At 40.2% G+C, this 24357-nt stretch overlaps 1 protein-coding gene across 3 annotated transcripts in view; it reads left to right on the top strand.

Moving 5' to 3' along the window:
- Nucleotides 1–21675: 21675 nt before the first annotated feature.
- The window catches only part of NPHP3 (nephrocystin 3), a 29211-nt gene continuing 26529 nt past the window's right edge, over nt 21676–24357 (top strand). For 2 of the 3 annotated variants that reach the window (XR_012654089.1, XM_075055010.1), the window contains exons 1-3: nt 21676–22310; nt 22685–22810; nt 24092–24242. Coding sequence is in view for 2 of the 3 variants with exons in the window: in XM_075055010.1 (XP_074911111.1) it covers nt 21957–22310; nt 22685–22810; nt 24092–24242 (631 nt within the window). In the remaining variant the exon portion in view is untranslated. The remainder of the gene's footprint in view (nt 22311–22684; nt 22811–24091; nt 24243–24357) is intronic. The other variant, XM_075055001.1, reaches the window with a different exon arrangement.

Here is a 24357-nt window from a genome sequence, read left to right as displayed (position 1 = left end):
AAACAGTTTGTTTTCTACATCACTACTGTTTTCTACATAATTTCTAAATCACTGATCATCTCAGATGTCTGCACAGGAAGGGGAAAATCCAAGAGGTGGTAGAAATCTTAGCATATGATCAGGACTGTGAAATAAATGGCAAAGCACAGATCCAATGGTATAACTCAGTTGCCCTGTATTTCATTAAGTTTGTTTCAGGAAGATAGAAAAGACAGAAGGTGATGTTAGCTTGCACACGAAGGATTTGCTCTGAAGCCTAGAATGTGGATGAATCCACTGAAAGTCTAAGAATGAAAAAGAATAGAGGATCTCTTCTGGAAAGCTTACTCATGAAACCAAATCAGCAAAATCAGATAAATCAAGATTTCTGTAGGCCTTTTGAAAAATCATTCGAAACAAACTGAGTGGTGGGAATGAGGCGTGCTAGTTGTCCAGGTATCTCTTGGGAAAGGAACATGTTTTGTCTTGTCAGCTCTTGAAACACATTGGTCAAAAAGAACTATGCACAAATACTCCTCAATATTTGTTTATAATATAGGAAGCAGCTGCTGGAGGAGACTGAACTAGAAAGCATTTTGGTCTTCAATAATTTCACAGGAGAATATAGAGGAAAAAAATGTCCCCATGAAGGCAGTTGAACACTGAAAGAGGATGCTCAAAGAGGCCACCAAGTCTCCATTCTTGGAGATATTAAAAACTGGACAAGGCCATTAGCAACCTCATCTAAGTTGGCATTGCTTTGAACAGGGGTCTGAACTGGGAGGACCTCAAAAAGTCCCTTCCAGGCTATAATGTTTCTTTGATTCTATGATCCTTTATGAAATGGCAGTGTTCTCAGTCCTCAAAAGGGAAAGGAGAAAGCAATGTGAATATACACTAAAACTGAACCTCAGTAAACTTAAGAACCAAACCAATATATACCTAGCTCAAAATCCTACCTCCATCAGTAGCTGACCTATGAACTAAGTGACTATATTATTTTTGCATGAGAAGACTGGAAGATGGCTAATATGGCACCAATCTTTAAAAAAATGGTTGAAGGGGATGCTCAACCTGCAGCAAAAACAATTCAGGTTAGGTACTAGGAACAACATTTTAGTGGCAAAGGTAACGAATCAATACAAAAGACCAAGTAGATAAGCTGCAGAAGCTCCAACACTGGAGACTGTTTAAGAATACGTTGCACAACCGTATACTCACCCAGTAACGTTCACTAACATGAATTAAACTGAATGACTCAACTGCCTCCTTCTCTCACAGACATCCACTCATCAATATGACTAAAACCAAGATACTCCTACATTTTGTTTTGATCTCTCCCTTCTGTTTCTTTTACCAATCACCAAAGCTCTCTCATCAGTATTCATATACGGCAGCTGATAACTACTTCTGAGTTAGACTTCCCTCTAAAATTCCCACCCCCACATTACATCTAAGTCTCAATCAAGTTAGAAAGCTCCGCTCCACCTCTAAGATTCTGTACATGCTATTTAACCATAGGAACTGGATCTCATTACCTGTTATTCATAACACTATAACCTCCTTTCTATTGGTCCTGATCAGTGCAAGCTGGGTCTGCTTGCACATATCAAGAAAGCTGCTGAAAAAGCCATTTTCCAAGTTCAAATTACACAGCTGTCTCTTTGCATCCTTCCACTGGTTCCCCTCTTTTATTGCAAGAAATCAGAAAAGACTGGTATGCATTCTCAAAATGTGCATGTGCATCTCTACCCTTTCAAACAATTCTTACTGAGATGATGATCTGCCAATGCTGAACTCATTTTAGGCTTACTAAATGAACAGGCAAACAAGCAAACAGTAAAATAATTTGTGCTTCCTTCCCTGCTGTCCTTGATACTTTGGGCATCTGTTAACATCAATATCTGCATAGCTGCCTCGTTAATCTCTCCACATCTATCTTTGCTTAGGCACCCTTCACAAAATTGCAATGCTAGTTAAATTGCTGGTGTGCTAACACAATGGGCTGAAACCCACCCACTGACTGAAACCAACCCACTGATTCCTTGTCTTCCCTTTTTTGGTCTTCATTTACATCTATTTTATAATATGCTGACTTGTATTTAAGATTTAATTTTTCTCTTCTGTGTGCACAGTACCTAACAAAATAGCATAACAACGTTCTCACTACTACAGCCTGGCTTCTCAAAGGTATTTACATGTCTGAGGATCTGGATCTGAAAATCTATAGTTCCTTTTCTTAGTGTTTAATGTTACACAACAAACATAAAGCCAGCTATTTCCTAAATGCTCCTTGTAAATGGGGAAGCTGCTGACTCTCGATCTCCCCTCTGCAAATAATTACACTCTTCTGTACAAGCTATGGTTTTAAACAAAGGTAATTCAGTGTTTCTCTAAGCTTAGGTGTTGTAGCTTACTGCTACACATTACTTATACTATCTGAAGCCTCTTTTTGCAAGGACATAAAAGGCAAATGTAGACAAACAAGACGTCTGTGTGTCTGAACCACCAGAGCACAGTAAAGCCAAAATAAACCATTTCTTTAGGCACATGGCAAAGTGCTCAGTATGTCTTCCTTCAAAGAGTAGGAGTACAATTCTGCTCTTAGATACGAGCTGGTAGATTTCATCTGCCTGCAGGTGTGATCCCCTACTTATTGTGATGAAGAAAGAATATTATCAGAATGATCACTTCCCTCTCTGCAAGCAGAAAAAGCAACATATGAATGGTGAACCTGAAATCAAGCACAGCATTGTTTTCATTTCATCATTGCTTGAAACAAGATTAAAAACTGTTTCACACTGACCTTATTTTGTTAACAGGGCTATTTTTTTTATAGCAACCTTTTCTTTAACCTGCACTATCATTGTGAAGTATATTAAGACTAATTTTATTCAGTTAAATTCTTGTGAGCCTTTAAAACAAATAGACCAGATGATAAACTGGGACAGAAAAGCACTCAGGTGTACACCAACGACTTAAAAAGGATTCTTTACGGCTACAGAGATCTGAGCTATCATATCCCAGTCGAGGGTCAAGGCCTCACTGTTGTAATTCCATAGGGATGCTGAACAAACTTTGCCTTAACAGCACTTGCCTTACTGGAAAGGCACTGAAAAGGGTTTTGTTTCTCTTTCCTAAGCTGTAAGCGTGTGATGTTAAATTGCAGCTCTCTCCCTAAATCAAACTATTTTTAAGAAAACTGAAAGTACAGCAGTCAAAAGGCTGTCAGTCCATCTAATTTATACCATTACTGGCAGACTCAGAAGTGCAAAATATTGTAAAGTTGATATTTCTTTTCTTTTTAATTAAAAAGGTACTTTATTAAAATACTTGATCCTCATTTATCAAGGGGACATACATAACATGGTGACCTTTTTGATATTTAGCAAATATTATTTAAAGGATTAAATTGAACTGTTTATTTGAACTAAAACACTGTGTAGTGAAATATCACAGCTATCATATCTAAACACAGGGCTTCAGTGCATGCAGAATAATAATTTTTAAAAGTGCAAAAAGTTATTCAACATGATAGAAAGCATAAGAGTTTATCTTTCAGTAAACATTATCTGGCATTCACATATTTCTCACTATGCAACACCACAACTTTAATAGGGAAGTACTCAGACTGAAGCCGTCTCATTGTAAAAGAGGTGCGAACATTCTCCAGAAGTCTTTCAAAATCTTCTCATAAACAACACTACAAATTTGATACTCTGCGTGCCCCTCAAAAGTTCACTTCTCCATTTGAAGACACAAGCAGCAAAGATCACTGCATCTTAGAAAGTACAGAAGGCTAAAGAATGGTTCATAGGGAACAGTTTCATAGTTTGGTTTTGTCTTTAAACAAATCTGCTTTTATTTTTGTGTTATCCACGGTTGTATGCCATTTAAGGAGGCAACAGCTCGCTAAAACATTTAGTTAGGTTCTTCTTTATTGGCATTAAAAATCAAAGTAAAATTAGACCTTTTTCCTCCAAAGGTTGTATGCATATGTTTCCTTTTACACACTACAGTCTCTACTTCAACTATTCCTATCCCCTGGGAAGTTACATACCTGTATAAGCCTGAAGTGTAACAGTGCCCTTGTACCTTGTTAAATGCTTGCTATTGAATGCCTTGATTGAGTGGAAAAGCTAGAAGCTTGCTGTATGTGGCTGAACTCTTTTTCTTGCCATGCAGTTAAAAAATATGGAAATAAAGTACCTAGGCAATCAGCCCCAGAGATTGCTTTTGTTCCATACAGATGAGGGGGGAAACAGTTTTCAAAAAGGATAAAATCAGCACAGGAAAAATGCAACAGTCAAAACTCTAATATGGTTAACCAGAGATATAAAATAGAGTCTATGGAAGTACTTGACAATATTCCTTTAAATAATACTAGAAAGGTTTGAAAATCACAGTCCTTGACTGCAGTAAAAAACACAAATATATGATACAAAGTTTTTTTTATTGCTGGCACTTGGTTCTGAAGGGCTATCATTAATTTTTAAAGTTAATGCAAATCAGGAAACTTCATTTTTATCTACTTCATCAACAAAGAAAAGCTCCCAGTATTCAAGCAATCTTAGGACTGTGAGACATTCTTCTTAATCAATGTAGTAACACAGTTATTTGGTGTCAATTAGCCTATGCAGTTAAGTTAAGCTGTTTTCTCAATAGTGGACATTGTTACAAACTACTGCAGAGTAGGACGGCTGACATGGTCTTCCCTGGGTTGAAACGATGGTTTATATCCTCACCTGACTCCAAGACCCTGGCACCCTAGAAATCAGTAGGACAGTGTACATGTAAGAAACTCACTCCTCAGACACCTGCCGTTGAAGTAGAAAGAAACTGTTTTAAAGAAGCAGCAGTATGACAGCTTCTCTTTCTTGCCAGTGCCTTCAAAGAACATTTTTTTTAAGCTCTGTTCATCTTTGGGTACCCGTATTAGGGCTGATATAACTTGTAGCTCTTTAACTCATTGTAGTGCTTTATTTCTTGTGTGATCAGTGATTGTTCATAGGTCCTATCCCAGGTGGATTTGATTCAAAACTCAGAAATGTCTGGAGAAATTCATAACCAACTGCTACCCAAATTATCAAATAGCCTTTCCATACTACTTAGAAATTGTAGAAACTCCAGATTCCAATTTACTGGAAACTTTGGGAAAAAACAGGAGCTGATATGGATCAAAACCCAGAAGTTCAAATAATATATCTCTGTTCAATTTGATATATCTCTATTAATACAGGATGGGAAACAGAGTAATTGAACTATTTTATTGTCATTGTGAAGTTATTAATACTACGAAACAAGCCAGCAGATTGTTTTTCTGATTCACTGGACAACTACATTCATTGCCATTCCTTGACATAAAGCAAAAAAAAAAAAAAAAGGTATTTGAAAGATTTTCCCTCAGTAGAATTAAGGTATGCAATCATATGTTACCTTTACAGGACTCTGTGATCAGCGTACATAAAAGTAAATGAGCTACTCAATAAGATGGGAGCATGCATCTATCATTTCATAACTTTTTCACTCAGAAATCAGATAAGCGTTTTGTAAAATCAAGATTACTCACTCTTTTTTTCCCCCAGCACTACTGTTCCTCTTCTCGGCACTGTCTATCAAACACTTTGGCCAAACCCCTAACTTAAACTGAGACATAGCTGGATTTAAGTCAGTGGAATAATGATATTTTATATCAGCTAGTAATCCCTTTGTAGAAATCAGTCTGGCACTATGAGGTAGCAGTGTTTGCCATCAGAAGCAGCAAAACAAATCATATGAAATATACAGCTGTTATGTTATCTAATGACAAGATCTATTTATAGCTACTTGGCATAGTAACTAAGCTGATAAATTTCATTTTGCATTGTAGAAGTAGCTGCATTATTCAAAATGCATTTCATAGCCTGTTGGCCCTCAGAAACGTCTTCATTTTCCTGTCTTTTGATCAGTACCAAGCAAAAGAAAGATGGAACCAATCTAGCTAGACTGGATAGAACCAGCATACCTGAGAAGTTGAAGGCTTGGCCACCTAACTAACTGCAGAGCTTGGTTCTGATGAAAATGTGCAATGTAGCAAATTCACCTTCAATCAGCTCTGCCCCTTGTGCTTGCTTTTGTGCTCTGTCAGTCACATTCTTCAGGCTTTCTGAAACTACTTGCTCATCTATGTCGTCCTTTATCTCATTGTCCTGGTTTCAGCTGGGATAGAGTTAACTGTCTTCCTAGTAGCTGGTGCAGTGCTATGTTTTGAGTTCAGTATGTGAAGAATGTTGATAACACTGATGTTTTCAGTTGTTGCTCAGTAGTGTTTAGACTATAGTCAAGGATTTTTCAGCTCCTCATGCCCAGCCAGGGCACCTGACCCAAACTGGCCAACGGTGTATTCCATACCATGTGACATCCCATCTAGTTTAGGAACTGGGAAGGGGGGGGCAGGGAATCGTGGCTTGGGGACTGGCGGGGTGTCGGTCGGCGGGTGGTGAGCAATTGCCCTGCGCATCATTTGTACATTTCAATCCTTTTATTACTAGTGGTGTCATTTTATTAGTGTTATCATTATCATTATTAGTTTCTTCTTTTCTGTTCTATTAAACTGTTCTTATCTCAACCCAGGAGTTTTACTTCTTTTCCCGATTTTCTCCCCCATCCCACTGGGGGGGGGGGGGGGGGGGAGTGAGCAGCTGCGTGGTGCTTAGTTGCTGGCTGGGGTTAAACCACGACACTCATTTATTGTATACTTCTCTCCTTTCGTGGCATTCTGTTTTCTGTCTTCATTTAGTAGTTTCTAACTTCCACGTCCACGTCACCTCCCCAGTCCCCTCCACCTTTTTCGAGATCCAGTGTCCATGCAGAGAACAATGAAACATTTCAAGATCTGAAAAGAATTTATAGTCATGTAACCTGACAGAGATTTAAAAAAAAAAAATTCTCCTAGGTATTACAGAGCAGTCCTTGAATCTAGCCCAAAATTTGTGGTTGAGAGAAATTAAGTGATTAAAAGGAATCTAATGGTGATTGAAAAATTTTGAGTGATGCAGAATTTGCCATCCTAGGAAATACAGTTCTGAAGTATTTATGTTCCTGCTTGCAGGAATAGGGTCCAAGTTTATCATTAGTCACTCTAAAAGAGAATTATAAGCATATATGCTCAAGGTGATGAAAAAGAAAGATACACTCACAAGCCTGGGCTTTTGCAAACACAAAAAACCTGATGTACAAAACTTGTAAAAGCTCTTTTTTGAAGACTTAAAATAACTGGTGCAAAGTCTCCTTTGCAGAACCTCCTTTTTTTCTGAGCTTATTCAGGGAGATATTAAAACTCCAAAAGAGGTTTTTGGGTTCAAACCAAACTTTGTACTGCCAAGTTAAAGAAGCTGTATTAAGACAGGATTACACTTTTTTTGGAAAATTTATTATGTGAACTGTGTAATTGAAATAATCCTACTTTTTCTTTTTGAAGATTTTTATAGAAGACACTTTTTTTACTTCTGTTTTCAAAGAAAAGCCGTTTTCTTTCTTTACATCTTTTATTATATTCAGTGATATTTCTAGTGGTTCTTGATATTTTTGCAAAAAGTTCTAGAGTTCTTTACAAGTAGCTTTTATTTTTTTAATCATCTGCTTTGTTATGAAACACATTTGTTTGCAAAGTGAGTACATATCTTAGTGAAACACTTAGAAGTCACTTGTTCTTCTTGAAAGAAGTGGATAAATAGAAGCATGTGGTTTCCTAAAGAATTCTGAAATGTGATGAAAATGGTGCCATGTGTGATACTATACTTCAATTTTCATCCCTCCCCCAGAATGTGTAGATGTATTTACATCCAGACTATGCTTTTCCTCTGCAAAAATGGAAACACAAACAGTAGAAAGTCCTTCCCTGTCACAGCCATATTCCAAGGTGAGATGTCATTTCTGGTACTGTTTGGGTTCGGTCTCTCCTCACAGACTTCAGGCTAATTTGGACCCACAGGAATTAGTCCTGCATGAAGAAGACAGGTAGGCCTAAAGAGTGAAGGCTGTGGATTGCCAGCACTGCTGACTGTACCAGCTTTGCAGAAAAGACATGGATGAGTGATTCTTACCTATATGTGCACACAGATGATTCAGTAATGTTTGTACTAGATACAAATGGAGAAAAACAAGAGCTGTTGAAACTACATCCAAAGTGGATGTATTTTATCTCAGGACCAAAAGCCCAGAAGAGCAGCTCAAATCCAAATATTACATAATCTCATAATTCTTTATAATTTTGTTATCCAGTATATTGTCACCCAGTAAAGACGTGTCAGCAAACATCTCTGAACTGCATTTAAAATTTCACCATCTTCCAAATTTATTCCATGTTACAATTTCAAATCTATTTAGTATGTATTATTGTAAAATGCTTACCTAAAGCATTATAGCAAAGTAAATCAAGAATGACTGAAGAGAAAGAAGATAAGAAAACCAAGTAGCAGGCACAAAAAAATATACTTCTTTCATCAAAAGCAAACACAGTATTTACAACAGACATTAGTGAAGATTTAAAAGGTAAGGTTCTGCAGTCCAAGTAGCATAAATTATCGTGTAGACTTTTAAGATACAAAAATGAAGACTAGAATAGTCTTCTCAGCAGTGGTGTTACGAGTCTAGGAAAGAATCATGTATTAAGAAAAATAATTCTTCAGGGCACTTAATATCTTTCCCCCTTGGTTTCTCCTTTACACTTTTAGTTCATTTCCTACTCTCTTCTGGCAGTACTACTGCTTACTATTCAGCTTCACAAGCCAGCTTGAGTGATTTAAGGGAAAAGCATAACAATAATATTTCTCATTTTCGACCTTTCCTAACAAACACAAGCATTCTTTAAAATAAAGAAATATGGGTACACATTAGATACAGGAATTTAGGCCCCATTTTCACACTCACTCAGATAGAGTTTAAGACCAATTCAATACTGCTCTAAGAAATCTGATGAAAAAGTAAGTTAGACTTCTAAGTCCCCTAGAAACTTTTTTAATATTTTATCTGGTGTTTAATTAAAATATCACAACCCAAGTAGAAAGCAAGGCTTTGCTTCATTATGCTATGGCCTGGAGTGCATCTCTGAATGAATCGGCTCCAAGCTGTAATAGGAAAACTTGTTTTTGAGAGGAGCAAGCACACAGCTGCTTAACCATATGGAAGTGTAGCTGCATGAAGCTCTGTTAATATCCACTTCTCACCTCCTCACTTGCATCCAAACGTGTTGCCCTGGAGCAGGCTCCCACTTCCACCTTCACTCCCCTGCAGCCTCCTACTCTTACCATCCTTTTGTCCTCCTGTAATACTTCAGTTGTTCTGAGAACTCTAGCAGGTCACCCAGCGACATGACCTTGAACACTGACAAGCATCCTGCCAAATATACCAAGTCTTGCACAGCTTATTTTAGATGAACATTATATGTCTCTGGTAACCAAATATACATGCATCACTTACTCGAAAAATCAGTCAAACAATTTCACGTCCTTTCCATACAGCTAGAATCCTGCAAAGTGACGGTATTGGTTTGCAGGGGATATATACTGGTTTTTCAGTCACTTGCTATGTGTAGGTTTATACATTAATATGACTTGATCCTCTTCATTCTTAACTTTTCTGTAGCAAAACTTAAAAGGAAGATAGATGGGGCCCAATGTACAGAATTCTATGCTTTGAAAAACTAGATCATAAATTATGCATATGACAGCTAATGAAGAACAAACCTACAAAAGGAGTTAAACAGCTAGATTAATATCAGAAGCATGAACATGTCTAAACCAATTTTCTTTACCTGATAAACTTACTGATAGTTTCAAGTTGACAAAGAAATAATTTATGTACCACACACAAAGGCCGATTACTTTCTCTGTTGAATTTGGCATGGATATAAGCATATTCCCCATTTATTAGCACAGAATCAGAGAGGGGAACTTTTTAGCACAGACCTGATTGCTTACTAGACCTGTTTTTCACCAGTTTGTTTTAAATAACTGACAAAAGAAGACTCCAGTTCTTCTCCCATGATGACAATAGAAACAGGCTATAAGACAGCGAGATACTCAAACATTTAACATATGAAAATTTCCCTAAGGTGTGACTAACTAAATAGGTAGCTCCTTGAACCTCATCAAAATTTGCATGACTGCACTGAAATACAAAATCAGAGGCCGCTACCAACCACACAGTCTCTACCCAACCATCATTGAAGAAAATGCATGCTCAATTCTGTTGCTTGTTCCCTGTGGGCTTCAGGCACTGCATCCCATCTGTGTTCTCATCATTTGTCTATGAGCTGTGTTCTTAGGCTGGTATTCTGCTTTCACACCCCTCAAAGTGCCTGAAGGGTAAGGAGACACTTCATATGGAACATACAATTGCCTGTGTTCAGAAAAACAAACCATGCCATTTAAACACCATTCTATGTTGCAGGCTGACCAAAGACGTGTTGGCCTTTGAAAAGGTGAATCCAAACACTGCAGCACCCTCTCCAGGGCAGTAAGTTACTCTGTGTTAATATCATGCCCTAAACTGTAACAGGAGGAGGACAGAGACACAGCCTCATTTCCTTAGCACATCATGCAGAGAACATGGCTAAGGACCCTGGAATACAGTTCCCAAAAGGCATTGCCACGTTGCCAACAGAAGGAATTTCGAGAGATTGGTTTCTGAAACTAAGCACCTGAGCTTACTGTTCACTAGATATGAATACCCACCTCAGTGCTCCTGATGCACTGAGGAAGCACTGTCGTGATATCCCAAAGCAAAGGTACTTCACTTGTGCCCAGTTCATTTGCAAGCTATTCAGGTATTGTGGGGGAAAAGAAAAGCTCATTGCTACCTGAGTTCCTGACACAACCTGGCCCCTAACCCAGAAACTATGATTAGTTTCTTCCATTGTGTGTGTACATAATATAAGTACAGCAGGAAGAATAGGGTTTGCCCTTACTCTCTCAATTTCTCTTCCATGTGGATTTATTTTCAAAGGAAACTCTGAATGTTTCAAGTAGCCTTGGGCTTTTCTTTAGCAGGTGCATGAAAATGAAGTGACAGGGTTTAGGGAGGATGGGGAAATAAAGTAATATTTTGAATGTTTCCTTTACTGTTAGATATCAGTAATGTTTATTCTAACGTATCACCTAATCTAAAATCATGTCAATGGAAAGGCTTCACCAGAGACTGCAACAAATTGTTTACTCAATAAAGGTCATTCAATTGGTGCTGTTCATCATTTAGTTCCATTGTGAACATAAGCCCAGCTCTGACATTTAACAATTTAAAGCTAGGTAGGGTTACTGTTTCCAAGACTAGTCTCATTGCCACACAGAATTCTAGTAAAATTGTTTTGAAGATGCAGTGTGAAATGTTTCTTCTGATTTACAGGCAGTATGTTTTTTGACAGGTCTGAGCTATGAATTTCATGGCTTTAGTTACCTCATTTAAGAATAAAGTGACTATCTGCTGTTTATAAATACGTTGAAAAAGTGTTTTATAGCATATTTTCTCTTTGAAGTCAATATAAAAGGTCTTTAAAAAACAAGTAGAAAAATGCAGAAAAGACTTTGCCTGCTTTGTTTTTGTTAGAAACTGCTCTGGGGAGTTAGGTCTCTCTTCTCATTGCAGCTTGCTTGCTTTGTGCAGAGCAGAAGCTTTATAAAAAGAAGTTTAGCCCTTGTGACTGCAAAGACAGCTTTCTAATGTACTTGAGATACCAGCAGGTATTAAAGATTGTACCTCACACCAAGCACTTTGCATTGTCTTTTCCCAGCGATTTGTAGCACCTGTGCTCTGCTTCCTAGCACACAGAAGATGAGATTGCAGTCTTCCAGTTGCCAGAAGATACGTTCATCTGTGTTGACCCCAGGACAAAAAGATCTCTCTTATCTTTTTCCCTTTCCTTTACCATATGTGATGTCTCTTCACACTGCACAGTTGTGTTTTTAAAAAAAAAAAAAAGAAGAAGAAGAGACAGAAGACTGAATTAGGAGCTAAGGGGATGAAGCACAGGCAGCAGTCAGACTTCTGCATGGAGCAATACCTGAAGGAATGCAAAGAAATGTCTGGCTGTTGCAACACTTGTACTTGAGTAGCAGGAGTGAAGAAGCTAGTAGCTATCTGGTTGTCTTATTACTCCTTTGGCATGCATTGAAAGATGGTGAAAGGTGGAATGGGATGGGAATGAAGCCTGGGAGGGAGAAAAAAATGAGTTTGTGGAAGGAGAAGGACAGCATGGGAAAGAACTTTTCAGAAATGAAGTAACAGTTATGCTGTATGTCCCTCCTTTTGAAGTCCTCAGGACATTTTCAGTAATGTCTACTTGTAGTATCTTATGCAATTGTGAAATGCCTCTATGTGTACTGCAGAGAAGCTGTGGCTCCAGGTACACAGCACATAAAAATACAATTGTTATGTAAAAGTGGAGTTGTCATGTTTCCCAGACACAAGTACTATGGACACAATGCAACTTGTAGAGCATGCTTTATAAATCCAGTATATGTCATATGGATCAGATCCATTGAACTTGAGCAGATCGAATCATAGAATTGTTTAGGTTGGAAAAGACCCTTAAGATCATCAAGTCCAACTGTTAACTGAGCACTGCCAAGTCCACCACTAAACCATGTCCCTAAGCACCACATCTACACGTCTTTTAAATACCCCCAGGGATGGTGACTCAACCCCTTCCCTGGACAGTCTGTTCCAATGCTTGACAACCCTCTCGGTGAAGAAATTTTTCCTAATATCCAATCTAAACCTCCTCTGGTGCAACTTGAGGCCGTTTCTTCTCATCCTAGCACTTGTTACCTGGGAGAAGAGACCAACACCCACCTTGCTACAACCTCCTTTCAGGTAGTTGTAGAGAGCAATAAGTTCTCCTAGTTCTCCAGGCTAAACAACCCCAGTTCCCTCAGCCACTCTTGTAAGACTTGTGCTCCAGGCCCCTCACCAGCTTCGTTGCCCTTCCTTTGACATGCTCCAGCACCTCAATGTCTCTCTTGCAGTGAGGGGCCCAAAACTGATAATCTGTACAACAGATGTATGTTGAGTTGACACTTCCTACAACATCAAACTCAGTGCACAGGCACAGTGGAGCTGATAATTAGCATGTGCACAGTGAGCAATCTTCTATACAACGACCAGTCAGACCTACCTGATAAGAACTTGTAGCACTTGACACTGTGGAGATACTCCCCAATACCTGACTTTCAGAAGCTCACAAGATCACAACCACATTTCCTATCCAATAATGAATATGCTCTGTTTCCAGGTACATATACATATTCACAACTTATGAACTGAAGCCCCTCCAAATGTGGAGACACAAGGTACCAATTAACATACCACGAAAAACTCCACAAGTGCACATTTCTGCTGTATGCACTACAGACAAGTCTTTTTTCCTTCCTCCCATTCTCTCTGGTCACAGTTCATTGCTACAAAACTCCTGAAGGAAGATGAGTTGTGGCATGAACCTGGAATGTAATCACAGACCTTTACACCTTCAATCTAAAGTACTCCCAGAAGAGTTACTGTAATGGCATGCCTCACATGTTTCAGAGAAAAATTAACTAGACCTTTTGCCATATTATAGTACATTGGTCTAATTTCAGCAATGCCATAACATAGCTTCAGTGTGTTTAAATAAGCTGTAACTTAATTTAATATATATCTGACCACAAAGCCTTTCTTCATTCAAGTCACATTTAAAAAATGACATATGTTTAAAGGAGTATATGCAGCTCCACTGTTCTCCAGCCATTCCTATTATGCAGTAGTTATCTAATCTCTCTATGTGCCAGTCAGCTCTAGCCTCAGGACATTCAGAATCGGCTGCAGTTATAAAAAGAGAAACATCATTTGGTTTCAATACACGTCTCATATATAGAATTCAAACACAATAAACAATGAAGTGCTAAAAAGAATCTGCTATTCCAATAGCCCAAGAAATTTTTTAGGAAACTATATAAACTGACTCCAAAAATATGCCACATAACGGTTTAGAGATAAAATTCTACATCATGTAGTTGTCAGATTCAGCTCATATATGCAGAATTAATATAGCACACAAGTAACTACATGCTCTTTCTAATAATATGAACTCCATGGAAAATACCTAAGATTCTTCATTCACTTCAGCAATTTCCACACTATCCAGATTAATTTTTTGAAATGATATCCTGTTCAGCATGACAAATAAAAAAATATAGCAGCACCCCTCAACAGTGAGCACTTCTAGCTACACAATTAAAACTGGAGGGATCAATAGAAAACTAAAGGAACATAGTATATAATTTTCAGCTAGATGAGAAGGACCCTTCTCTGGAAGGCAGGAGTTCAGAGCATCTAAGCCTTTACAGGGACCCATTCAGAGTTGAAATTAGAGTTTCAAATGTACATGCTAAGAACTTCTGGGAAGCTTTCTAGCATTTACCTTCTTAGAGCTGGGATTCAACATCCCACATGCCATGCCTCTGTTGGCACTTCTACCACTAGCCTAGCAACACAGGGATTTCTGAACAATCTTCTCACAGGATATGAACATAAGTTCTTCTGCATTTGATCCAGTCAGAAAAAAGTCTACGTGACTGTCCTTATAACTCCTAAAAGCAAACTTGCTTGTGCATGAAAATAAAAGTGACACCAACCACAAGAAAAAAATGGCAGGAAGGGATTAGCCCCTTGGATATCAAAGTAAATACTGACATGATTACAGATTAGGCATGATTAAGGACCTTGCTAAATTGATACCTTAGTGAACTGCAGTCATTTGCATCATTGAATAAAGGTTGTTCTAGAAAAGAGACTTAGGTATGGCATCTTCTAGTACTGTCACACCAATCTCTTAAGCTTCTTGCCCTCATGGTGCAATCCATGACTTTAAATGTCTGACTTCTCTAGACACTGCAGAGGGAGAGTCACACTTGACCACTGACAGAATACTGAAGAATGGAGACGATAGCTACCTAAAGGAATGACGGAGAATGGCTATGTTTTATACCTGATCACTCTTGAGATATCAGGTGCCTCCCTGAACCAGACATCTAAAATGAAGTAAGAGTTCATTTCAACCTCATCTGGGTATAGCTGAGTACATCTGGAGATATAAGACTGTTTTTTTTACCTTGCTAGAAGAGAGGAGGAGTCCTAATCACTGAATTAGAAAATCATGATCCTTATAGTTCTTTCTCTCTGGCCCCATAAACCATGTATTCTCTGCTGTATGACATACTAGTTCTCCCCAGACAGTTGCAGAAGGTCCAAGCCCAGTCCTCCCTACAGCCTCTTGGTCAGGGCATCCTTCTGTGAAACAAAAAATTCAGGATCTAATTGCTGTAGGCTAAAGAAGCCAGTGAACCCACTCAGGTATCAAGCTTTCAGATGGGGTGGCAGCACCATTTCCACGTGTTTTTGAAGAAAATTTGGTCAGATTTAGGATGCCTGATTTGCAAATCCAGATTGGGATAAGCTATTGGAACACTCAGCTCTGCCAAGAAGGCAGATGTTCTGGGTATGAACAATGCAACATGAAAGTACTCAGGAAATTTCTCTTGGGTCCTATTGAATTTCACATGCTCACTAGCACAGGAAGGTTTTGCAAAGAGCACTTTTAAGTGATCTTAGAAATTATTAGGCGTAATCTTCAGCATATTTCTTCTATATTCATCCCTTGTTATGCACCACTGTAGTTTTGTGGCTCTAGGCTGAAGCAAAAAAGAGCACGGCAACAGCAATTGCTTGTCGTTAGTATCTCTCAGTTTTGCTGTTTATTTGGTCATTTCCCTCCCTTTCACCCCACTTCTCTGGTGAACAAGATTAGTTGTTCCTCAGCATTGTGACCACACATAGTATTAATCCAATTGGCCTGGAATGAAATGGCCATGAGACTGCAAAATCTGAGATGTCCTTCTCAGTTCAGTGATGATTCAGTGACAACAAAATTGATGTTCAAGAGCTCTCTTCTTGCAGGGATTGTAACTCATTGCGGAATTTTCAGTTAAAACTCAGTTCAGACTTACAAGAAACTAAGGTTGCTTCAAAGCCTCTTTTGAACTTTTAATGGAGAAATGTCATTGAGTGACTTGCCGTAAAGAGTAAAGAATTTTATCTTGTCTGACATACTGAAACAATGCAGGTGAAAAGTTTGGTCCTGATTATGAATTGCATTGTTCTGAACCCATTTCCTATAGCTTACGTTGAAACATTTAATGAGTCCTTGCATTACCAGTTACAAACATAAATATGGCTAAAGTAATAGATAGGTGTGGAGGCAGAAGATTCCTTTGCAGTGCTTTCGGACTACTATTTCCATTCTAAATAACGGACTGTAACAACCTTCCTACATAAGGGTATCTAATTCCTTCATCAAAAATCGGAACACCTACCAGTTATTTAAGATTGCAAAGCCAAGCCCTATTCATACTGAAATCAATACAAAACTATCTATGAATTTAATGGAAGCAGTATATGGCTCTCAAAACTAGTTAGTATTGTGCTTTTCAGATAATATTATCTATGACTGATAGGCAAACCACTACATCAAAACTTCAGCTTTTATTTATCTAAGTGTCTCCTCTTTATTTTGTCTTGAAACATCTTTCAAAACTGTCTCAATTCTTTAAGAAGCTTGATTATAGCTAGAAGCATGTAACTTCTGAACTAATATTTTTTTAACTCCTGTGTATGCGATTTCTTTCTTTTTCTCCCACCTCCTCACACAACCCCGTTTTCCTGAGGTCTTGCTGTCCTCTAGTGGCGAAGGGCTATGACATGTAACATTATAGGCGCATTTAAAAGTAGATGTCCTCTCCTTCATTAGGATTTTCATCATCTCTGCTCCGGGTAATTTTCAGGTCTCTCAGTAAATGGATTCTTGAAAGAAGCTGATGATCTCAGCTTGAGAGACTGTAATAAAGTTACTGACTGAAACATAGTACGTTCAATAGCTATTTGAACTTAGAACTCTGCCCCAAGGTTGACTTTGTTAGGCAGTTCACAATTAACCACCTGTATGTTGTATAATTTTTAGCTTGAAAAGAAAAAGCAGATGCATCAGAAACTCTCATAAACACGCCTATAGAAATAAATTATCTTAAGGCTTTAGATGGGATTTTCAGCACATTTCTTCAGACTTCAATTTTACAGTCCTACTTCTAAAACTTGTTTATGACAAAGTCTTGCTTATGAATGTAAACTTCTAACTTGTTGAGCTAATGATGACCTGTAATCAGTTTCTTAGTTACTCTGTCTCCTATACTCACTCATGACACCTCAAATTACTTGAACCTCGGTTATGCAATTTCATGCCAGGTCACAAAAAGACTGCAAAGTGTAAACCAGTCATAATGATGGATATAGCCCCAGCCATGCTGGGTCATAAGAAAAAGGGAAGAAGACTTCTACCTCCCCACCATCTAGCAGACATTCCCTCGGCTGCACACAGGTCCAGAACCCTACACACCAGTCACGGTGGCTGATGAATCATGGTACTGCTGCCACTTAGCATGAAGGTCTCAGAGGAGGACAGAAGCAGATGCCTTTCATGCTGATGAACAAAATGCAGGTGTTGCCACAGGGCAGAGACAACAAAGTAATTCTCATGCTCAGAGCTAAGATCTGGAAGATTCAGGCTTTTATGGAAGAACTAGAGTACCAGATTCAAAACAGATAATCTCAGTTGAAAAATTCCCCTGACTTCATTGTGTTTTACATCAGGCCTCGTGTTATATAAAAGAAAGAAGGTGAATAAGAGGATCAGTCATTTGGCTTATTCAGGTTTGCACTTCCTGTACAGGGTGGAGTACTAGGGAAGAACAGCCCAATAGTAAGCAACCTTTTAGAGCAAGGTCTTCATCGTCACTACAAAGAGGGAAGTAGAAACATATATAATCCAGGGCAAAACTAATCTTTAAAAAATTACCATACTACATCTTTTCACTGCATGTCCTCAGTAGAACTCTCTTAATCATGTTCCATCAGTCCCAGATATTTTTGAATAATGAATGGGATCATAAAAAATTATCAACTTGATTCAGTGCAGGCACAAACAATTTATGAAGGGCTTCTAACACACTTTGCTTATGCCTGTGGTATATAGCCTTAAAAGCCACTCCCGCATCTGACTTAACAAAAAGGATGTTGTGTAGAAGTTTGGTCAGCTGCCTTTCATTTAAAGCATCTTCAGCTTTCAGGTCATTATCAACATTCATTCTAATCATAGCAACTCTTATTTTTAATGGGTAGTCAATCTGTGGCAACCTATCATCTTCAAATCTTTCTCAGCTTCCTCTTATCTTGCCATATCCTGACCTTGTACACTAAATTTTACAGGAATGCAGAGGTAATACCATATAAAATATATTATTTTATAAAACGAACATCTGCTAACTTGGAGCTGAACCTAATAACGCATGTAAAAAACAACTTTCTTTCAGAGGGCCAGTTCCTGCAGCTGTACTTTTCTCTATGGGACAGATCCTTAGATCCATAGATTTTGTTTGTTAACAGTCACCAACGACTCCTAAAATGAAATAAAGACAAGAGTAAGAAACTTCAACAATAAACCATGTAGTAAAATAGTGGATATATCAAAGACAAAAGCAATACCCCTAAAGATGACATATAAATGTTTTTAAACTGTAGCCCAGTAGATTTTAAGCAACAACAAATAAAGCATTTGCAATGTTTGCACAAAATTGTCTATGCCATAAAGCATGAAAGTCCATAGGCTTCTAAGTAACACACACAACAAAAAAACCCATAGTCTCAGTAGGAGGAGAACATTGGCAGAGTAGTTGTTCCATCGCGGATCAGGAGTATAGGTTGCACACTGACCCCGAAGGGGTAGGTAGAAGAGTAAATTTGTCAGTGGACTAGCCAATATACTGTATTGCTCATTACGTGGATTCCGGGATAGAGAGCAGTCTAGTTCTGTTACAGCTGAAGTCATGAAGGAGCTTTACAAAGTACAGGTCCTCATCTGACAAATCTATCTGTACTGCGTCTGGCTGAGGTAGAGCTAATTTTCTTCACAGCAGCCTGTATGGTGCTGTGTTTTAGATGTGTGACTAAAACAGTGTTGACAACACACCGATGTTTTAGCTATTGCAGAGCAGTGCTTGCACACTGTCAGGCCCCTCTCTTCTTCTCATTCTGCCTGCCAGTGAGTAGGCTGGGGATGTGAAAAAGTTTGGGAGGGGATACAGCCAGGACAGCTGACCCAAACTGGGCAACGGCATATTCCATGTCATATAAGGTGATGCTCAGCAATAAAATGTGGGGGTAGTCTTTCCAAAGTAGTTGTTCCCCAGAGACTGGCTGGGCATCGGTCTGCTGGGAGGAGGTGGTGATTGACTGCCTCTGCAACACTTGTTTGTTTTTTTAATTCTCTCTTCTCTCTTTCCTTCACTAATTGAATTGTCTTTATCTTGACCCACAAGTTTTTCTCGCTTTTGCTCTTCCAGTTCTCTTCCCCATCCCACTGGGCTGGGGCAGTAAGTGAGCAACTGGTGGGTGCTTAGTCACTGGCCTGGGTTAAGCCACCACATCTCACACATGGACTGTCTTAACCTTTCTAAATTAGGTAAATAATGTCAATGATAAACATGAAGCTGTTCAAGTATCCCAAGTGTCTTCACTGACTGGTGAAATGACTGGGAACTTTATGGCACAATTCCTCCAGCATCAACGTCCTCAAAGGACTAAGGATTGGGGTGCTCCAATTGAAGCTTAAAAAAAGTGACGTAACATGACAAAGCAATTTTTAAAGAACTTGGTATTATATTTTCCCCAGGGATTGATTTTCTGGGTCAATTCATTTTTGAAAGTTAAGACAGCTCATCCTCAGATATTCTGTTTCCAACATCTATGCAATGAACAGTTGGATTTCTTTCCGAATTGTCCTAATCAGTGATTTACAGCAATCTTTGATAGTTTACAAATTAGATGTTGAAGCAAGCTATTCTAATCTCTAAACATTAGGAAAACCAATCCATGAAGCAACAGGGAAGCAGTATAATTTAAAGGGTTATGTTAATATGGTCTCTACTATCCATAAAAATTCTGTAATGCACCCAGAGGCAGCATTAGAGAAACAGCATTTACAGTTCTTCCAATCCATTTGTTAATGTCAAGTGTATTATTAGAAGGAATCCAGTAGCTCTTACAATACTACACTTTTTATTCTAGGCTTAAAGCTTGAAAATTTTGACTTTCATGAATGCAGAATATGAGAACAATTCAGCTGAAGCACCAGCATGAACGTGTCTTTAATTATTCCCAGAGCTCAAACAGCAGTGAAATAGAGAAACAGCCTGATACCAACATGCAAATGAAGAAATCAAGCACCTTGCTTTGTTACAGAATTACAGGCTCATTTGCTGAATCACCTAATACCGTGCAGGCTATGGTATTGTCAACATTAGGGAAAACATAGTAGCACCCTTCCCACAATTGTCATGTATTCTGTACCTGTCTTTTTCACTGAAGCAAGGTTTTACTGGAATAGATCACTAATGTAACCATAAATGATATTCAGACAAGAAATTCTTTTTTCCTCATGAAAACAAAGGGCTAAAGTTAGGGCAAACAGCACATATTCCCAAAACCGAGTTTTTACTCAAGGAAATAAAACAACACCTTTTCTCTGTTGTACACAAAAGTAATTTTCCCCTCCAATAGATTTTGAAATTCGGGGATGTATCGCTGAAAAGACATTTCTAAGATTTTTTTTTTTTTTCTCCTGTTAAGGGGAAATGGCTACCCCTGTCATGGCTAACAAACCTGGCACATACATGAGGCAAAACCTGCTTTAAAGTAGTGACATTTTTGTTATTCGTGCCAATGGTAGGGCAGGTTCTGAGATTTGGGAACAAATGGATGTTCTCCTCAGCTTCGGGGATCTGCTCCTCTGAAATCCCCAAGACAGGTGAAGGAACCAGATAGGGTTTTTTGAAGAGGCAAAGAGGGAAATAGCATTATGATAATTAAAGGGGCAGATAATCTACAACTGCCTTATTCCTGAAAGGGAAGGTCTTCAAACAGAGAATTCATGAGTTTCAGATGAGGCCGAGAGGCAGCACAAGGTGCAGGCACTGAACTCAGGTGTGACAAGGCACTGTTACCCAGCACTTACTTCTTGGTGGACCCACTACCATCCCTTCTCAGGTCGTCTCCTCTGGAGTGTGCCAACTGGTCTCAAAGGTCACAGAACACTGAGAAAGAATTCCTCCACAAGGTCTCTACCACACGAAAGCTTGTGGCACAACCTGCACACCTCTGTTTGGCCGAGGAGAACCGGCCATTATAAACGTGTAGACCAGCCCGGGGTGCGGCACAGCCTGCAGGCTTCGGGGACAGGTGGCGGACCCTGTCGGGCCCTGCTCTCTGAGGAGAAAATGGACACTTTTTTGACTGAGGCTGCCCGGCCAGGCGGCAGAGCCCAGCGGGGCTGAGGGCTCCCCGGCGCAGGCAGAGGTGGTGCCAGAGGGAGCGGGAGGGTTTGCCGCGCCCTCGTGTTAGCTCCTGCTTTCGAAAGCAAAAACCTAAACCCCCCCTCACTTTTCCTCAGAGGAGCAGATTCCCGCCCTTCGGCGGCCGCCGCCGCCAGGCCCCTCCCGCCCGCCGCGGCTCCGCCTTTCCCCGGCCCTCGGGGCGGCTCCAGCAGCGCTCCTCGGGAGGGGGCCGCCGTGGGACGGGACGGGACGGGACGGGAGAGGGAGGCGGCCCGCGGGGCGGCTTCCTCCCGCCCTCCCTTCCTCGTCCGGCCGCCGCCAGGAGCGGGCCGTAGCCCGCGGGCTTGGAGGGCCCGCCGGCTCGGCCGGGCCGGGGAAGCAGGGAGGGGAGCTGGCCGGGGCGAGGCGGGGAGCAGCCGCCTCTGGGAACGCTCCGTCTCGGGCATGTCCCCGCCGTCAGGGCCCACCGGAGGCACCGGCTCCTCCGCTCGCTGTTAAAGCCTCACCTGTCCGCGGCGTCCCCCGGTCATGGGGACGGCGTCGTCCCTGGTGAGCCCGGCGGGCGGGGTCGGGGAGGTGATCGAGGACACGTACGGCGGCGGTGGCGGCGAGGCCTGCGAGATCCCGGTGGAGGTGAAGCCCAAGGCCCGGCTGCTGCGCGGCTCCCTGCGGCGCGTCGGGGCCTCGCGGCCCGGCGGCCTCATCGGGGCCAGCTTCAAGTCGACGGCCTCAGTGCAGGAGCTGGAGTGCGTGGCCGAGTACGAGCGCCTGAAGAAGGAGTACGAGATCTTCCGCGTCAGCAAGAACAACGAGGTGGCCTCCATGGTGAAGAAGGAGGCCAAACTGGACAGGGAGAACAAGCGGCTGCGTGCCGAGCTGCAGGTAGCTCCTGCCGCCCTCTCGGGCGAGGGGGCTGAGCGGCGAAGCGGGCCCCTCGCGCCTGAGGCTGTGAAGGACTCGTCTCGGTCCCCGGGAAGGCTGCGGCAGGGAGGCGACGGGTGCAATGGCTCGTCCTTCCCGCAGAAGGCGAGGTGCTGGGGAATTGGCGGGTGCCCCTGGTGCTGCGCTGGGGAGGCGTCGGGGTGCGGTCAGGGCGTGCCTGCGGGGACGGGGACCAGGTGGCTGTCTCTCCCCGGGAGCGAGGGGAGACGTAGGGTGCCGGGATGACGTTGTTGTAGTCAGGCCTGAAGAGTAGTCCAAAACCTTTTGTCGGCGATTGCTTTCGCTCAGAAAAATGGTATGTTAAATGTTTTCAGGCGCTTCAGAAAACTTACCAGAAAATACTTAGAGAGAAAGAAAGTGCTTTAGAAGCTAAATACCAAGCCATGGAGAGAGCTGCTACTTTTGAACATGATCGAGACAAGGTCAAAAGGCAATTCAAGGTATGGCTTGACTTTTTCTGGGAAAATTACCAAAAAGAAGATAAATGTTGCTTGGTCACATTCCCCCAATGAACTCTTCTCCAATAGCTTTCATGAGGCGCTCCTCTTAAAAAAAAAAAAAAAAAAGGGGGGGGGGTATCATAGCTATTGCTGCCTATTTCCTTTAAGATAATCCTACCAAAAGCTCTCTGTAAAACTATGAGGAAAAAATAGAAAATAACTTTTTAAACATTAAAAGGAGGATATGCAGTGATGCATCTTAAACTAAATTCCTGCGTTGTTTGAATACAGGAATATATTCATGTTTGAGAGTGACAAGAAAACATGGGCTGCAAACTGACATATACTGAAGGAATGTATAAACACAGAGTTCCATTATTTCTGAATAAGTTTTATATATAGCATTATAATGTTTAGCACTTCTAAATTACATTAAAGAAAAGTGTGTATTGGTGCATCTCTTTTGGCTGCTAAAATATGATAGCCAGTTAAAGACAAAAGCCTTTGTGCTTTTTGGAGGGGTGACTTGAAGGGCCAAGCTGATGCTTCTGCTTTTCCCTTGCTGCAGATAATGATACTTCTACCACCCAAATAGGGCAGTAGGTCCTGGTTTTGCACTGTTTTCAAGATTCTTGATATCTTTAATTGTAACAGGTGCTAATGTTTGGCAGATAAATAAAACCAGGATTGGTTTTGACCTTATTTAAGAAAATGAGACTTTCAGAAGATTTCATCTCTTTGAATTTAAATCTAGGTTCATGTGTTCTTCCCCACATGATGGTAATATCTTACAAACAGGACAGCTGGAGGTGCTTGATCACTTTTTATCTTGGGAAATTTAAATTTCTGCAATGATAAAAAGTAAATACAAGATTATATGTAAATGTAAAAATATACATGGAAGAATAAAAGGGAACCTTTGGAAAAAAAAATACATGTAGTGATTTTAGAAGACAATAAACTTTAAAAATGGCAAGTAACTTCCTTCACCTTTTAGCGAACTTCCCATAATAATGCAGACTTCTAACTTTCAAAACAGTATGCTAAGGTTTAAAATGGTAAAATTTTAAAAATAGATAATTTAAAACTGTGTTTTCCTGCTCATTTATAGGCTCCTGGTGGCTTCTTGTTTACATTTTCATGTCTCTGCCTGCCAAATGAATGCTAGAAATTTATTTTTCCAATTGAAAGCAGATAACATGAATTCAGGAACTGATAGTGAATTTTAAAATGTTTATGGTTTGTATTTCTTTTTTATTTTTTCTTCTTTCCTGCTCATAGATTTTTAGAGAAACTAAAGAAAATGAGATTCAGGACTTACTGAGGGCCAAACGAGAGCTAGAAGCAAAACTTCAGAGACTCCAGGCCCAAGGAATCCACGTGTTTGATCCTGAAGAGTCTGATTCTGATGATAATTGTACAGATGTTACGGGTGAGAATTTCATCCCCAGCATTTTGTGTTGGAATGTGACTGAAGTCTCTGAATAGTAAAGCACATGACAAATATTTATGTTCTTTTGAAAAAAGTTTTATTAATCCAGGTGAAA

This window comes from Buteo buteo, chromosome 2, assembly GCF_964188355.1.
Source record: "Buteo buteo chromosome 2, bButBut1.hap1.1, whole genome shotgun sequence".
NCBI lineage: Eukaryota > Metazoa > Chordata > Aves > Accipitriformes > Accipitridae > Buteo > Buteo buteo.
Note: the sequence above shows the minus strand (reverse complement) of the source record. Positions and strands in the feature narration are given on the sequence as shown.